The sequence below is a fragment of the Megalops cyprinoides genome, chromosome 13 (assembly GCF_013368585.1).
Source record: "Megalops cyprinoides isolate fMegCyp1 chromosome 13, fMegCyp1.pri, whole genome shotgun sequence".
Lineage (NCBI taxonomy): Eukaryota > Metazoa > Chordata > Actinopteri > Elopiformes > Megalopidae > Megalops > Megalops cyprinoides.
In genome coordinates, this window is record NC_050595.1 from 16,234,016 (window position 1) to 16,252,323 (window position 18,308).

The 18,308-nt window shown below is 40.6% G+C and overlaps 1 protein-coding gene across 1 annotated transcript; it reads left to right on the plus strand.

Moving 5' to 3' along the window:
- The first annotated feature begins 3,053 nt into the window (after nt 1–3,053).
- Nucleotides 3,054–13,889, plus strand: lpcat2 (lysophosphatidylcholine acyltransferase 2). The gene is made up of 14 exons (XM_036544051.1): nt 3,054–3,264; nt 3,687–3,829; nt 5,206–5,423; nt 5,782–5,894; nt 7,705–7,765; nt 8,470–8,528; nt 8,851–8,885; nt 9,642–9,696; nt 10,086–10,168; nt 10,354–10,479; nt 11,327–11,480; nt 11,815–11,913; nt 12,201–12,342; nt 12,685–13,889. The coding sequence occupies exons 1-14, from the start codon at nt 3,157–3,159 to the stop codon at nt 12,861–12,863; spliced, it is 1,575 nt and encodes a 524-aa protein (XP_036399944.1). The 5' UTR covers nt 3,054–3,156; the 3' UTR covers nt 12,864–13,889.
- The last annotated feature ends 4,419 nt before the right edge of the window (nt 13,890–18,308 follow it).

Genomic DNA, 18,308 nt, shown 5'->3' on the forward strand with positions numbered 1-18,308 from the left:
GTTCAATGGTTATAAAGCGTACTGACATTTTAATATTATCACTGTCATTGACCTAATGCATTAATAACTTTTCTATATGTTGGTAAGTCTTACGACACGTATACAATGCCAGTTTTGTTTTCCCAAAAAATATATTTTACTTACTACTGCTGCTTTCTTGCCACCTACTCAACCCAACACCTGGTCCAAATCCTGGTTCTGTCTACACTGCTGCAACTCCCCTACAGCAATACTACTCCTTCATGCCTTCCCTGCATAAGTGAAGGCTCCTTCAGAATGCTGCTGCTCAGTTGGCCCACAATGTCACTGAATTCTGCCCTGACTCACCCATCCTAATCTCCCTCAACTAGCTACTGGCTTGTATCCATTTCAAAAAGCTGGCACTGACCCACTAAGCAGTGCTGGGAATGCCTCCGCCTTATCTTCCATCATTCGTCAGAACCTACACTCCGACCAGGCCATGGCACTCAGCCTCTTCAGGAAGCTGGCCCAGTCACGTCCTCTGTCTGTCTTGGCCTCTATTTGGTAGAACAAGCTTCCTGTTGTGGTCAGAACAGTGAAGATGTTGGCCATATTCTATCACAAACGTAAGACCCACCTCCATGCTTTACGTGTAGTTCTGTATGTGAAAGTTTACTTCAGGGTATGTGTTAGTATTGTAGTTATGTATATGGTATAGTATGTCTGTCCTGTATATTTTGTTGCACTTACATGTTGATTTAGGCATGCATGATGTCAGTACTATTTCTGGCACTGATGCTTGTTGATGTGTGGTTAGTGTTGTCTTGTTTGTACGTCTTTTCCATGTCACTTTATTAGATGCATTTAGTAAGTTACTCTGGACAAGAGCATCTGGTAAATTATGAAAATGTAATATAAGGATTTACCGTACACCAAACACTATGAAACGATGATAGAATTAATATGTTCATTCAAATATTTTTCAAAATATTTTTATTTGTGCCTTTTTTTCATTCACAGCTTTTCACCCTCATCAATTGTACACATTAACCTTGCTTTTATGCAACACCCTCTGCATTGTTTGTTTGCTTTGTTCTGATGACAGATGATTCTGATTACATAAAGAGTTTGAGGGATGCATTTTCTATTGTATACTAAGCCTATCTGCTCCCAACTTGCTGTTCAGGTGAATATATAGTCAGACATAAAATGGGGGGTTCAACCGATAGTATCCCCACTGGAAGAGTCATTCATTGCCCTTTGTTTGATCTCTGTCATGTCTCAATCACATCAGAGAGGCTGTTAAATTTGTGGTTTATGAATTGCCATGACCATCTGCAAGATAGTTCTGGGTCTGAAGCCTCAACCTTTGCATCTTTCATGAACTTGTCAGTGCCAAAGAAAGCTCACAGGGCTATGTAACTGTGCCTGTTTAATTCCTCTTGTCCTGGAAAGGTAGTTTACTCTTACTCCAATCACCAAATACTGTATATAACTGTCCAACTGTCAGAATCCAGATGACCTGGGCAAAGCCGTCCTCTCACAAGTCACAAACATTCCAGTGATCCATGTACATCGTCATTGTTTTTAAGCACTACGGTTGCACCATCTGCACCAGGAATCCTTGGGGCTATAATTCTACTCAGATGAGCCCTCTACATACTAAAGGCCCAACTTGTCATGACTGGTGAATCTTAGCAATTAATTATAATTTTTTCACAGTATAACTCATGGTAGGGTCCAAAGGACCAATGTTTACTTGCCTGAATCTGCTGAGTCTCTGCAGGGAGAACAAAACAGACACTCCAGAAGGGAGGTTAATTCACAATACAAGTTTCATCCATCCTTCACAGTCAACAAACTACACAAGCATATTAATGGAAATATTAGGGAGGCAAGAGGTGCTAGAGCTCTTTTCACGCTCAGATGGAATCAGTTTAAGGGAGCAATTTAAAATATACAGTATTTTGAACTGATGTGGCTTTGAAATTTAACATCTGAGCCAAATCATCTGCTCCTATTTGTATTCAAATGTCCGTGGCCTGCAAAATTTCTTCAGCTGACTTAGTTTTCATGTTTTTCCCTTCATGTTTGGACAGTGAATGGTAAAAGCAGTGCCTCTACCTCACCTGCTACAATGTTTACATCATGTAGAAGATCAAAGGAGCATCCAGTCCCTGCTCAGTGAAGATTCTGCATGTGGCAGGAGACAGTTCTTACAGCTTGACTATATCCATTCAGGACCCACTGGCATAGCCCATCTGAGCTGATCTGGCTCACCTGTAGCCTGTTGTGGCCTAAAGAGGGCCAATTCCCTCTCCCTCCATCCGTCTTATCTCAAAGATAAATGTTGCATTTACTCTAACATCACATACTTACTTAAAGACCACACAGTGTACTAATGTCATTTCTAAAAATGTGCATGTGACAACACTGTGTGCCACATAGTTCAGTTGCATCACAAAAGCATACATGTGTAGTCCATGCCATCAAATTCTTTCCAAATCTAGTTCGCCAATGTTTCTCAACTGCTGGTTTGCCGACTGGTGGCACTCACCAAGTGAGAAGTTATAGATTGGTCCCTCCGTGCCTGTTCCTAAGTATATGTCCAGCCAGCTAAAAATGATCAATCTGTATTGTAATTCGAGTGGCTAAATTCTTTACATTCATTGGGTTCTCACATACATTTTGCTTTGATGTGACAGATGGGGAAGGGGAAACAAAACGATCTTTAAAAGTATTCAAACAGCGTTTATTGCACAAGTCTCCTGCTGTCTGTTGTCATCCCCTTAGCCACGCTGGAAACGTGTCTGATGTGTAATAATAATAATAATAATAATAATAATAATTTTATGAAGATAATGATCAGTTTCCTGGAATCCAAATGAATTTTCGTGAACCTATGAAGTACATAGCATACAGTCACCTGCTCTATGGTAATGCCGCTACAGCACAAAAGAGGATTATGTGGATTTATGCGCTGAGGGTGGAGGCTAAAACAGACCCGAGTACAGAACGGATCTCCCTTTTTCTCGGTGGTGTAGTGCGGAGAAAAACCTGCTGCGGCTTGCAATGAGCTGTGGGCGCGGCGGATGTGTATCGAGGAAGTCAGCCACTTGCTCAAGGTTCGATTGAGAAAGTGGTAGCCAGCTACGGAATAGATGACTAAAACGCAGCCGGGAACAAGCAGCGAGGATGCAGCAAAGAGTGTTTGCGCTGCCGAGGCAGCAGTCTCTGCTTCTTCCGGAGATACATAATCCGTTTGTTCACGAGGTAAAACTGACAAAGGCCGATAAAATCAAAGTAAGTACTGAACGTGTTCTTGTAGATTTAGAACGCATTGATAATGCCATTTTGTGTATAAATCATGGACGACATTGTTTACCCACTACTGTTCATAGGCAGCAGACCCCTGTTGACACGACAAGTTAACGTGTGACAATACAGTAGAAAGCTTTATATTTATGCTAGAAGGGAAGGACTGTGTAGCAAAATCATAAATATAAGCATTGACATACTTAGGCATTGATTTGGGATGCTTATCATCACTTACTGTGTATATGATTGCAGTGCGTGGTCAGTTGAAAAGCAGAAGGTGTAAACTATTTGAAAACTGTGGGACAGACAGTGCTCTGTAGTGAGCCTACTGAGCTCCTTTGAGCCCTTTCACAGTGTGAGTGGTACAGTGTAAGCCGGGTGACAGCGGTCAGCGTGTGTCCCTATAGTGTGCACTCCTGGGAGCCCTCCTCGTGCCTCTCCGCTCCGTCTGCCTGCTGCTCCTCCTCCTGCTAATGTGGCCCATCGCTGCCATCGCCACATTCCTGCACCCTCTCAAAGGAGCCATCAATCCCATGGCTGGCTGGAGACGGTAAACCCCCAGCACTACTTTGGCTGTTTCTGTTACAGACTGTGACATCAGCCTAAGGAGAGGGCTAGCTACCTTTAATGTTCTGCAGTGTGGTGCTGATATCACTGGAACTGAGTGTCATTGCTTAATATTTTCAGTGGGACATTGTGTTTGTTCCCTACACTATAGGCACTCGATTTTTTATGTGTTACTGTCAGACTTCCTTTGAAACTAATAACTGAACAAGACTTGTCTCATCAGCTGCATGATTAGGCCAACATCCTTAAATAGAAACTTGTATATGTTAATAGCGGAACAGAGGCAGAGATAAGGTTTTGATGAAGTAGATGATAAAGACAAGCGCAGCCTGCTTGTGCAATAAAACCACACGTTTGCAGTGTCTTTATGTGTTGCCTCCAAATGAAAGCTTGCAGTAATTCATTTATGATAGCCACAATTGTTTCTTAATGTTTCCATTCCATGACTGTGTAGTGCACATGGTGTGGTGTGGAAGACAATATGCAGTGGCAATATACAGTATGTAGTTCCTTAGGTGAAAGGCTTACAAGCCTGTCACAACAATGGACTATATTCAATGGGTAAGAAAGAATGGACATGCATTCCATTGCAGTGAAGAGGTTTGTTCACAGGCTAAGCATTTCTGCATCAAGTTCTCAACATCATTTTGACAGGAACACACTGACCCAAGCTGATGTTCCATTATATCAGGCATTGTTTTATAGTTGTGCTATATGTGATACTAACAAGAACACCTGAATCACACATAACAATAACCATGTGACTTCTTTGAATCAGTTATCTTGTTCATTACATAATTTAAGGATTGTTATCTAACGTAACTATGGTTAGCTATTATATAGCTGATTATAATTAGATCACTATCTAGCACATTAGCCAGCTAGCTACCTTCCTATAGTGTTGGGTAAGCAAACTCTTTGTTTTTTTCATGCATCACAGTATGTTTTGGCTGTTGTAGTATGTTTTAACATGTTAGTAGCCCCAAAAGAAGGGATGCATTCAGTACCCAATACAGTTACGTAAAGTTAGTTGACCCATTGCAAAACACTCCCCAGTATGGCAGAGAACATTTGTTCAAGACCAGAACATTCACAACAGTTTGAACACAACAGTCCCCAGCTGTCTTGTGGACTGACCAAAACCATATGCACTAGACAAGCTTGTCATCAACACACAATGCAACAGTCATGACTGTATAAGAATTGTAACATGTGTACTTGGGTTTGGGAGACTTGTTAAGCAGGGACATTGTTTGTGTTCTGAGTGCACTCCACTGAGTGGAGATGCACTATCTGTCTGTTTGTCTGACTGTCTCGTTCTCCACAGCTCAGTAAGAGGCTCTTGGCTTCTCATTTCAGCTTCCTGTGCCAGGCAGTTATGGCTCATTTGGGGCGCCTCTTCTTCTTTTTCCTGGGGTTCCGGGTGGTGGTGAAGGGCCAGAGGGCGCGCAGTGTAGAGGCCCCCATTTTGGCCGTGGCGCCGCACTCCAGCTACTTCGATGCCATTGTGTGCATTGTGGCCGGGCTACCTTCAACTGTGTCTCGAACAGAAAACATGGCCACGCCCATGTTTGGCAGTGAGTTTCAATCCCAAGCCCTATAATATGGACAAACAGATGTGGGGGGGTTATGAGTTCTAAATGCCCCCTGATGCCTGGAGGCCTAGTGGGGTTGCCTGGGGTCATGGGTGGACAGAGGGAGAGCAGGTGAAGACCAGCTTCATTCTAAACACCTGCACACCATCACATTTTTGCTGAAGTCCCATAGTGTGCAAGGAAGAATGCAAAGTTTCTACATTCAGCCAAACACTGACATCTAGAATATTGTGCTTTGCTAGTATGGTGATACTGTATTTTGGGTTAGAAGGAGATACTTGCACCTGTACTAGTGGTACCTCTGTTTTTATCTTGTTTGTATCTTCTCTTCCCTCTGCAGGGTTTCTGCGGTGTCTACAGCCTGTGCTGGTTTCGCGGCTGGATCCAGACTCCCGCAAGAACACCATTCTGGAGATTGAGAGCCGAGCCACTTCTGGAGGTCGCTGGCCACAGGTCTGGATGGCACAGCTTCCTTAATTATAAGACAGCTGATTCAGGCCGTTGAACTTTTCATGAACTACTGAGTGCAAACTTCCTACTTTACATAACATAACATTTATTCATTTGGCAGAATCTCTATTTCCATGTTTATAGTTTCAATGACTACCATTGTCACAGCTTACATGTACATACAGAATATTTCTGAAATGGTAACACAAACCCAAGAGAGAATTTGTTTTAAATGAATTATGGTAACAAATTATAGCAATATATCCTGTTGCTGTTACCACTGTGCTATGGATATGGTTACTAGCTTACCCAGAGTAAATTTTTAGCAGCTCCAGATACCTCTCATACAAGTAAAATTTTTGCAATTAATATCATATGTCAATTTATATTTGATAAAATTGGAGAGTCAGAGGAAAGTACAAAACGGCAACATTAGACTTCCAAACTGAAGCTTTGATAATCTTCTTCACACTGCTCAGTTTGTACAACCATATATTGACCCTAAATACATGCCTTAGTGAGTTCTTTTCAAAGATAATGAATGTTTCACACAAATATGAGGCTTGTGTACAGTATTGGCTTTAGCAAATTCAACAGAATAGCAAACATCAGTATTACTGAATAACACCATGTTATACACATGCATGAGGAGAACTGCATATGTAGCCTACGGATGGAATTTAGACTTTAGTACCCATTATTACAGGTGTAGTAATTCCATCATGTTTTATGATCTTTTAAAATTAATATGTTGTTTATTAAGGTTGTTAATCAGTTTTCTGAATATTTAGAAACATTCTGATTTAGAAATATTTTCAACTGAAGTAAAACTATCTAAAATTAATATATAGAAACAAGGACTTAGTTTTCTTGTGACTGCATGCTCTTCTGTTAAAAACTTCATTATCTATTAACCAGAGGCCTGCAAGGGTGGGTTAGATTTAAGATAAGCTGCAAAGGCAATAGCAGTGCAGAAAAGAACAAAGTTTATATATGGTTACATGGTCAGTTCTGTTTGAGGCTAAGTACAAAATTGTTTTTGTAGTTTTCGGTCATATAATATATATGTATAGTTTTCTATGGTTCTGCAAAATAGGAGTTATACAGGAAAAAAAATCTCAAATTGGAGATCTGTATTATTTATAGCTCAAACCTTGTTCTGTGGATTCCTTTAAACACGAATATCAGTAAACCTATCACAAAGGGAAAGTAAAAACTGAATGGCAGACTTTTTATCATGCAGTTAACTGCAGGAGTTTTATCATGCCATTAACTGCAGGAGAATCACCCAGAGGACCTACTGTCAGACATCTTTCTGCTTTTTAGTGGCTTGATTTACATGTGTCTTGTCACTCCTAGTTTCATGTCATGACTCGCACAACAGAGGCAACTTTTCCCCCCACTTCAAAAGTAAAGGTTTTATCTCTGCTCTTGTTACATACTGTAGGTGGGTTGTTGCCACTGTGGAGTTATTTTACAATCAATATTCATCTACTTTCATCTTTTTCACTACTGAAGTGTATTCTAGTGTTGCGTTGAAAAGCTGTCATTTTACTGTTTGTCACGCCTTATTATAGCAAAGAAAATATATAATGGAAAAGTTTATATTTAATGTAATCTATTACGCACAGAGAAGAGAACAAGAACTCAAGAAGAATGTTAGGAGTGGTCCAAGCCCAAAGGTTGCTCCCCACCATACACAGTGTATTGGCAGTTAGCGTTTAGCATACTTTTTACAGCTACTTTAAGCACTGTTTGTCCTCAGTCCTGACGTTGATATTCTTATATGTTTTTTTGTCTGTTTGTTTTTAAGGTTCTAATTTTCCCAGAGGGAACCTGCACAAATCGTTCTTGTCTGATTACTTTCAAACAAGGTAGGACTGAGGCTTCATTTTTGACTACGAAGCAGGGGCACATTACCACCCAAAGGAAGCGACATTTTGCCGACAGTGCAAAAGCAAGCTTCCCTTTTTAGACAGTGTTTAACATTTTTGCCTGTCTCTTTCTGTTATTTGTTTTGATGGAAGTTCTGCGCCATGTAGTCTGCTTACAGAAGCAGATTTTCATCAATAACAGTGATATTTGCATGATGCAAATGTCAAAATAGGGAAACACAGGAGGAGGGTTGCTGAGAATAACTGTGAATAACTATGCATAACCGCCATACGCTGCTTTTTATTACTTACGAATTCCATTGTAGTCCAAACATGCAAAAAAAAAAAAAACTAGACCATAGCGTCATTCTGGTTTCCTGGAACTTGACCTTTTTACACGTTCTATTTTGAAGTAGGAAAACCATTCAACTAGAAACCGTCAGCTCACTCGCTGTCTGTTACCCATGATTCATCTGCAGGGAATAACGTCATACAAAGCAGCAGCCAGGTGGTTAAAACAACGCTGTCATTCAGTTGTTTTGATGCAGCGCTTTCTGTGTGTGATGAGCTTACGAAGCAGATGAGTTCTAACTGCATGCAGTGTCAGAGCAGATTAACTGAGTTCTCTCAGCGTTTCATTGTGAAGTGCCTCAGTCTGTAGCATGAGAACAGTTCGGAATAACTGTGCATCTGACACCCTGTAGGTGCCTTCATTCCTGGAGTCCCAGTGCAGCCTGTTCTCCTGCGATACCCTAACAAACTGGTCTGTATCAGTCCACACATACTCATCTTAGCACAGAGCAAATGAACCTGCAGCACAGCGTAAATATCTAAGAAATGTAGTGTTTGTATAACCCCCTGTATGTGGTATATTACAATAAGCTTGGAGACTGGTTTCACTGAGAGCCAATTTTAACAGCCTTAGGGGAAGGGGTTAATACTTCAAGCAGATTATGAACTGTGCTTCTATGAGTAATCGGGTTCGGTGGTCTTGTGGTCTACACTTGAGGCTTTAAGTCCCTGGTAAGGTCATAGTTGACCCAGAGGGTTTTGGTTGATAAAGTTTGTCTTTTGTTATTCTTTAGGACACAGTGACTTGGACATGGCAGGGACCAAAAGCGTAAGTTCATTCCTTTACATCCAAGGGAGATCTGCTGAGGCCATTCTTTGATCCTAAAAGGAGCAATATAACTGTTGTGCTGCTTTGTCCTTATTGAATGTCCTTTCAAAATTTAAGAATTTTTTTGTCTTGTACATAGACAAATTTAATGTCTTAATAACAGGTACCTGCTAAATAATGAAATAATATTTATAAGAAAGTCCTGTTAGTGAACATTTGCAATGGTTGTAATTAGACTTATCACCTAAAGAGGTGAAATTCAGTGAAATTTTGTCTTTCATTACAGCAGAATGTCATTGGAGATCTCCAGACATACAGCTGCACATTATATATTATAAGTTTATAAATCAGCATCATGGTTTTAGCTTTAATTCTGATTGAATACAGAGGCATAGATTTACTATGAGACTCTCAGTTTTAGTTCCTATTTGAGAAAAAAATAACCTTGCTGTAAAATAGGAATGATAGAATAATCAAAATGAAAAAATAAAAGTTGCATCATTTGCCTAGTATACACATGCAGGGAACTATGTATATAGTTTCAGATGATTTTTGCAGCATAGCTGGTTCATTAGGTAATAAATTAGATGTTTTGTTTCCCCTTCCTATCCCCTCCTTTTTATTTAGGTCTCTAGAGAGTAGACAGCGATTATCTAAGTCAAAGCGAAAACAAAGGAATGGCCTCTACACTATTTATGTACGGTGCTCTGATGTGGTGTTGACTGCTGGTGACCCTTTTGTCCTGTCTTCTCATAGGAAGACGCTGCTTTTCCTGACCCTGTGTCAGCTGTACACCAATGTAGAGATAGAGGTAAGAAGTCAGCCCCAGTTTCTAACACAGAGGCTGTGCAGAAGGAGTAATTTTTACTGTGTTCTGATTTTTTCCCCCAGGAAAATTAATCAGTTGTAGCTGTTTCCTTAAATTCCATAGACACATATTCACCTTTTATACACATATTCACCTGTAATTCTTTGAGATATGAGTTGTGGTACATATGGAATGCCTTCTTATATAATGTGTTGGGGTGTTAAGATAGATCCCCATTGGTTGGAATTCCATGAGAAATGTGCTAGTGACAAGGAATGATTTAAAACTCAGAGAGGTTGGGAAGAGGAGCAGAAATGATGCTGCAAGATGAGTCATAGACAAAGTTAGTGCCATGAACCAGAATAGTGGGGATCACTGTTCTCTCCCTGCAGTTTCTTCCACCCCAGATTCCCAACGAGGAGGAGAAGGCCTGCCCTTCACTGTTTGCAAATGCTGTGCGCAGCGCCATGGCCAAGTAAGACCACTCAGTGTTTTATACACAACTTTTCCATATTAACATATATTTAAATAAATATTGCGTAAAATGCTTTTTGATAGGTGCGGTTCTCAACAAAAGATCATTCAGTGAGTGTGTATATGTGTGTATGTGTATTTGTGCTTGCGTGTGTGTATTTTTGTGTGTTGTTCTGGGGTTCTCAGGGCCTTGGCTGTGCCTGTGACAGACCATACCTATGAAGACTGTCGTCTGATGATCACAGCCGGGGAGCTGACCCTGCCCATGGAGGCTGGCCTGGTGGAGTTCACCAAGATAAGCAGAAAGCTGAAGTAAGACTGACCATCTGTGTGCCCACACTCAGGCTGACACAGGGACAAACCTGCTAAAATGAGCCGCAGGGTCAGATTTACTAATATACTGCCGTGCATTGTGTGTTGGAGTTAGTAGGCAATTATAATCAGTGGAATTCACAATTAAGAACTGTTTTACAGGAATAACAACATAGCATGAGTCTTTGCTGTGGATATGTGTGCAGTTCTCATATGCATGTGTGTAACTGGGTTGAATGCCCTGATTCTGCAATGGGATTTTGCACAGGGAATCTGTTGAGCATCCAGTTGAATTTACCAAAGCTATTGTTATGTGCAACCTCATATTTACATGGAAATTTGTCCAAAAGCTGGCATTAGCTCTTTAGGCACAATAAATAGATATAAACTGAACAGGATGAAGAAGCTCAGGAAAGCTTCAAGTCTGATGTTGCCATCCTGTACTTAACAAGCGTGACCATATACCACAATCATATCGTATTATAAAATCATTGATATTAATATATGAATGAATACATTATAGATAGGCAGACAGATAAAGAATATTCTGTCATGTTTTCAGAAACTACATGTACAGTCTTCTAAGTGTACAACAGGGAACAAAAAGCTAGCAATGTGTCTTTTATCTCTTTAGTTAATGGTTTACTGTTTAGATAGAAGATAACATTACTGCCAAATGTTGTACTGGAATGAGCGGTATTCAGAGATTGTTCAGTATCAATATTCATGGACACAAAAGTCGCAAATAAATGAGATTTTTTACATTTCCTACAGGTATTACCAATAATGTTCATGCGCGCAGTGAGTTGTGGTTATTTTGCATGCCATTCTGCTATTTTTGTTGCAGTCTGAAATGGGACAATGTAAAAAAGGAACTTGAGGACTTTGCTGCCATTGCGAATTCCTGTAAAGGTGGACGGATTGGAATCGAGGAGTTCGCCCGCTTCCTGAAGCTGCCCGTCAGTCCACCTTTGCAAGAGCTGTTCTCTCTGTTCGATCGGGTGAGTGCATGTTTAACTGCCCAGCTCTATGCTGGCTCTAAGAGAAGGCAATGCAAGACCTAGAGTCTAATATCTTTATGCAGTTTATTCAGTGTTCACAGTGCCCACTGAATCATGAATTTGTGTGTTTCATGGTGTTCTAATCCTGCCATACAATCTTCCCATAAAGGATTCATTCAAGGAAATTTAATAAGGTCACATATATCAATAGACCATTGGGCACAAAAACTCAGGATCTGTTTACATTGAAGAGTGCTGAATCATAATAAGCCATTTTGAAAGGAAGTTTGTTCTCTTTCTCTCTCTCTATCTGTTTATCTATTTGTCTTTCCAGAATGGAGACGGTACTATTGACTTCAGAGAATATGTCATAGGTGTCACTGTCCTCTGTCGCCCTGCAAACACTGAAGAAACCATCCGAATGGCATTTCAGGTGTGTAAAAGTACCTGTTCAGGCATGTGCTTTTAGGCCTGTGGTGGTGGTGTGTGCTGTGGGAGATGTGTTCTCTGCAGGTGAGAGGGTGACAGTTTTGCATTGTGGTTGAGGCATGTAACCAAAGGGTTGTTAGTTTGGTTCTCAGGGAGGATACTGATGCTGGACTGTTGAGCATGACGAAGGAAAAATCTATAATACAAAAGTGTAAAATGCATAAGCCTCCCTGTATTGGGCCATCTGTTTAATAGACAGCATTACAGAGCACATCTCTGGTCTCTTGTCAGCTATTCGACACGGATGATGACCAGCACATCACGCAGGAGGAGTTCTCCTCCCTGTTGCGCTCCTCCTTGGGTGTGGCTGACCTGGACGTCTCCAAGCTCTTCAATGAGATTGACACAGATAGATCAGGCCACATCACCTATGGTGAGTCCCACTGCGCTGCCAGATACAGACACACTGAGCGCACTAGCTCAGTGAGGCATGTCTGTTTTACGGTGAGATTTTCAGCTTCATCAGAAATCCACACAGGCCCTCAGCTCTGTGCAGTGTCGTGCGAGCGTATTGGAGAATTCCATTCACTTTGTCCCATGCTGCATTTTGTATAAGTAAAATGGTCACTGCAGTGCCCAATTGGATATTCCATGCACAAAGGGGAAAAAAGTATTTTGAAAAGCCCAAACAAGAAACAGGTGTCATTTGATTACTCTGCATTGATAAACTCCACTGTGTCCATTGAAGATGTCCTCTCTCCATTCCTTTAAACAGAGGAATTCCAGGCCTTTGCCCAGAGTCACCCAGAGTATGCCAAGCTGTTCACCACCTATCTGGAGCTGCAACGCTACCAGGCCCTGCAAAATGATGGGCCAGAGCGCATCCTCTCCACCAATCGCATCAGCCCAGATGGTGCCCAGGAAGACAGCACCTCTGACAAGAAAGACGACTGAGTCTACAGCACAGTGACTTGAAAACTGAAACAGTGCCCACCTTTGACTTGAGTGGTGGTGTTTGAAAGTGACTTGCCTGCTTCGCAGTGTCCCCTTCTTTGATGAGGTCTGTTGCTATCTAATTGTCTGTCCTCTTTAAAGTGCCGAACTGGAGACATAGCTTATTTTGGTCTATTGTTGCTGTTCTGTTATGGGTCAGTAGAGAACCTAAAATCCAAATTACGTAATTCAACTTTCTGAAGTCTCAATGTCCTTATGGGAATGCTAAATATCTTTAGAAACTGTGCAGCATTCACAAGGATGTCCCCTGGCAGTCTGATTAGAGATATACCACCAGGTCATCATATCATATTTCACGTGGAACCATAATGTGTGAAAACTCCCCTTCCAAAGACTTGGAGGAAATTCTTAAGCAATGTTTCCCAAGGTGATTTATATTATTACATTTCATTATTGTCATTTAGCAGACTCTCTTATCTAGAGCAACTCACATGGGTTAGCTTCTTAGGATCATCATCGTTTTATCTTTGCTGTCCCAAAGTTTTAATGACCTGAATGCCATTCAGTAGAAGGGATCTTCTGAACCACTCATGAAACATTACCAAAGTGCATAGTGGTATAAAGGGGAATTCTGTGTGTCTGTGAACAAGACAGGTTAGTTCATGTTTGTGCAGATTCCCATCTGAAGCCCAAAAGTGGATGGAATCTCTTCACAGAATAATTCAGAATAATTACTTTAAACTCACAGGTCTCACAGATGACTTGAAAACAGCTACATTGTTAGCAAAACTTATTTCTTTGCCATTCTCAACATAATTATAAGGTGCTATTGCTTTTGACTGCAGGGTGAGAAACACAGCTTTCAGGGACAAAGTCAAGCTGTTACAGGCAAAAGGATGATTATTCATACATGCAGCTCTGCAGAAAAAAAGCAGTTTCAGTGCTGGGGCTTAAATGCAAAGCAGCAGCCTACCTCTCTGTCGCAAACAAAAGCTTTCTTGTATGAAGCATTTTTTGTCAAAAGCAAACCAGACATATTTGTATTTGTATTTAATGTTTAATTTTGTTTAACTTGTTTTCAATAAAACCTTTTCAATAAAATTCTTAATCCATGTGTTTTTTCTATTTTATGGACCATGCCATGGATATCTGTTGTAATAGGTTCAGGTTTTAGAAAAGTGTGTATGTGGAAAAATATGGAGTGTTATGTCTAAGGATATATGTGAAAATGAAAGGCATTTATTTAAAAACATATCCAGCAGCTGCTTTTATAAACAACATTTTATACAGAGGATACATACAACATTATATTTATAATATCTACTACATCTATATGGGTTTCAATAATTGATACAGTGCTATCAAAATCTTGTATTTTTGTATTTCTTGTTAGAACATACAAATACAAGGGATAGCAAAGCATTGGAAAGTCAGTCACCTTGTTCTCTGTACAGCCAACAGAGGGCAGTAGTGTTCCACAGGACTGATTTCAGCAGCAGCTGCTTTGTGAGAGAGTGCTGTTCCATTTCACACTTTTCATATCTTGAGTGCGCTTAACTGTAGCACAGATTGCAAGACCAAAGCTGCCATTCCAATCTCTTTTACATGGGACCTACCCCAGGTATCCCATTATCTTAGCATGTTAACACTGTCCGGGAGCCAAAATCTTGGAGAAAGACAGAAAAGTATGTGAGTTACGTGATTGTTGTCACACTAGGGCAAAGAGAGCACAGATGGGGCTGTCTATGAAATGCATTGTGTTACGATGTGCAATGTGTTCTTTTCATTTCTGGTTTTGTTGTTTCGTTAGCATGATTAATTATACGCACATACACACACATACGTATATGTGTGTGTGTGTGTGTGTGTGTGTCTGTCTGTCTGTCTGTCTGTAATTAATCATGTCGCAGACACAGAGGGAGAGAAAGATACAGACATACATACATATGTAATTAATCTACAATTATACAATTATTAATATAGATTTAATCTGAGTTAAACAGAAAGAGATCATTAGTAATATTGGACAGCAACAATAAGAAATATTTTGGACATATGTCTATGTTTTTTATTGACCTTCATCTTTACTTTATTATGTAATGACAGATGGGAGTTGGAGGTGCAGAAAGTATGGTGCCTTTTAGGAGGAAACGTGCATGAATTCCTGTTCACCATGGAGACTGGGATTTACAAAAAAATCAACCCCTGAAAGAATCATTGTGAAATCTGCCAATTTCTGTGTTTCTCCAAGTGTGCACATGGCAGCTGCACCACCCTGCCACCTTCACATGTTAAATGCTTAAAGCTGTCTACATGGATTTAAGTCACAGGGCTGAACTATATGGTGGGGCTGGGCCTGATTATCACTTGGAATGGAGACCTGAGGAATGTGGCTATTGCTGAAGTGGTGTTGGTAGGTCAGTAGGGGGCACTCCTCCCACGTAAAACACGAAACCAAGTGAAAATCATTGCCTTGGTACAATGATGGGAGCACTGTGCTTTGGGAGGTTCAATCTGTCAGATTCAATGTTAAATTCATCTTTAGTAATGGCCATTAAAGAAACTATAATAATAAAAAAATAGAAGTGGGAATCCCAGTGGCTGGATCACAATCTGGCCACTGAGTCATATCTCCTAAATAAATAAAGGCTGAAATAAGGGTTAAATAAAATAAATAGCACACCAAGAGTCCTATCCTATCATAAAGTATTTTTCTAATGCTACCCTCTCATGTAGAAAACATTCACTGGTTCACTAATATGAGCTATAAGTTTTATTTTCTAATCTGAAAAGAATCAGAAAATTTCTGATACCAAATCCAATTTTCCTTCAGGTTCAATTTCTTGTTGATTTAAATAATTGAATTGTACTGTCCTTCAGATTCAATTATAGCAGTGGAATAATAATTCACAATAAAATGAATGCCTGGTCTGCATTATAGCTGGTACTAATATCATAGCATCTATGTGTATATCTCCCGTACTAGATACATTCTCTTACATGATTAGACATTATCCTCTCACACATTAGCAATAAACAAATGATGGAGTGGAAATAGGTGCTAAAAAGACTGCAATAACCAACCACGATTTGCACCTTCAGTTGGTTTTAACCTTTTCAAAGGAAATGAACCCATTTAATTTTAATCAGAATTGATAAGGTTAAAGGAAATCAATTAAGTCTGTTTTCGCTGTGCATTTTCTTTCCTTCTGCAACGGTCTCACTATTGCTGTATCCATTTCAGGACAGCCTGGGGAAATCCTGTCTAGTCAAATTGCACACAATCAGTGCAACTAATCTGGTTTTATTTCACACAACGAAACAATAAGAAGCCCATGGCCTTCTGTTGGACAGACTCTGTTAAAAAAGATAAGGGGGGTCGTTGGCGACTCACATATAAAGGTCAGCAGCACCAAACGAAATTGCCATTTGACATGCCACAATTTATATGATCACCTTAAACCCATGCTGTGTCATTCTGCATTGGGACCTAACAGATGCATACATATATTGCTTTTTTTAGACACTGTATTGATGTGACAGCTCAATATGGATTATACTCTTTCATTAGAATGGAATGTATCCTACTGATTCAGCCCTGGACATGCGGTGGAGCCTCACTATCAAAGAAGACCTATGAAATTGTCAATGCATTTTTCAAATGGGCTTGAAAAGTCTGTGGGCTTGACTTCACTTCACTTCATACCCTTTATCTTTCCGATTCCTTGCAATCACTAAGACCTGCATACCCCCAAATAACACAGCCACACCATCCATCCTTACTGTTGTCCATTCCTTATCCCATATGCACTGACCCTCTAGTGGTGGTGGCTCTACTTACCTCTTATTCATGGCAGAACTGAGCCTTTCCACCAATATATGTATACTTTCTCTCCCATAACCTATGCAGCTAAGGTGATTTCCTCCCCTCAAACAGTGGAAGTATTCTCTCAAGTACCTGTTGCACCACAACACTCTTGACTTACCATGTCCACTCAGCTCCAGGCCTTAAAAGCTATTCTTTCCTAATCTATAGTTATCTCAGGTGCTACGTGCTCACAGGACTAAACTGCACTCAAGAGAACAGAAATGGGAGAAAAAATTAAACCAACCACTTTAGTCATATAAGTGCCTTCTCTCAGCATTTTCCCTGTCTCATCTGCTTAACTTCCTACTTTTAAACCAAAACTCAAGCTAATTCATTCCTCCTCCTCCCTATACAACCCTCCCTAGTTCCATCTCCTTCTACCTTCACTGGCAATGATTTTACAACCAACTTTGAGACTTTAGTGACAGACATCCACAATTCTCCACAAATAATGGCTAGCACAGGCCCCTAGCCATGCCTCAGCTGGTTCCACTGCCATGGTGCTGGCTCTCAGAATTCCCAGCTGGTTCCAATGCTGACCTTCCACAGCTCTTAATAGCCAACAGGCCAACCACGTATCCTCTGGATCCCATCCTCCCTGCCCTACTATCAGCCTCCACACCTGCTATCCTTCCATTTATCTCCTTGTTAAACTCTGATCTCTGCTTTGCATTTACACTATATTTAAAGACACACAGGTCAAACCACTAATTAAAAAACTAACCTTGGACCCCTCTCTTGTCCAAAATTACAGACCTGTCTCTCTCCTCCTGATTCTCAAACCCTGGAATGGGCTGTAACACCCATTACATTTCCAAGCTCAACATGACCTACTTGATCCTGACCAATCTTGATGCAAAGCAGGCCACTCAACATAAACTGCTATTCTCTCCATATTATGGGCACTCCGCTCTGCTAAAGTTGCCTTTATGTTATCTGTTGTAAGGCTCCTTGATCCGTCTGCTGCATCCAATCCAGTTGACCATCAGGTCCCACTTAACTGGGAATTTCAGGCACTGCCCACAAGTGGGTAATCTTACCTTTCTGAATGTTCCAGAAAAGGTAACAGGACAAGATTCTAGTTTAGAGGCTCACAGTCTTTCCTCAGGAGTCCCCAAAAGATCTGTCCTTGGTCCCCTTCTTTTCTCTTCTCCTCATCACTACCACATCCCTTCTCCGCTGTGGCCCCAAAGTGATCGAATGAGCTCCCCACAACAGTCAGAGGACAATGGAGTCACTGAAAACTCATGTATTCAAACTACACCATACAATCCCCATTCTCTGACCACCCCCCATCCCCCAACACTGTAGTAAATGCTTGTAGTTGTGTGTGTATGTGTACATATGTGTGCATAAGCATTAGAGGCCTGATAGCAAAACACCTTGGTGGTGAAAACTTTGTAGTTATGGAAGCTTGTGCCAGTCCAATTTTGGCAATTGAAAATGGTGACAGTACTGCGTATTGGTATACCTTATGACAACATTTCTGTTTCTCACAACAGTTCAATATTGCAAATACGGCACTACTGATTTAGTATATATAGAGCAACATGCCTAACCCTATTGAATTCACGTTT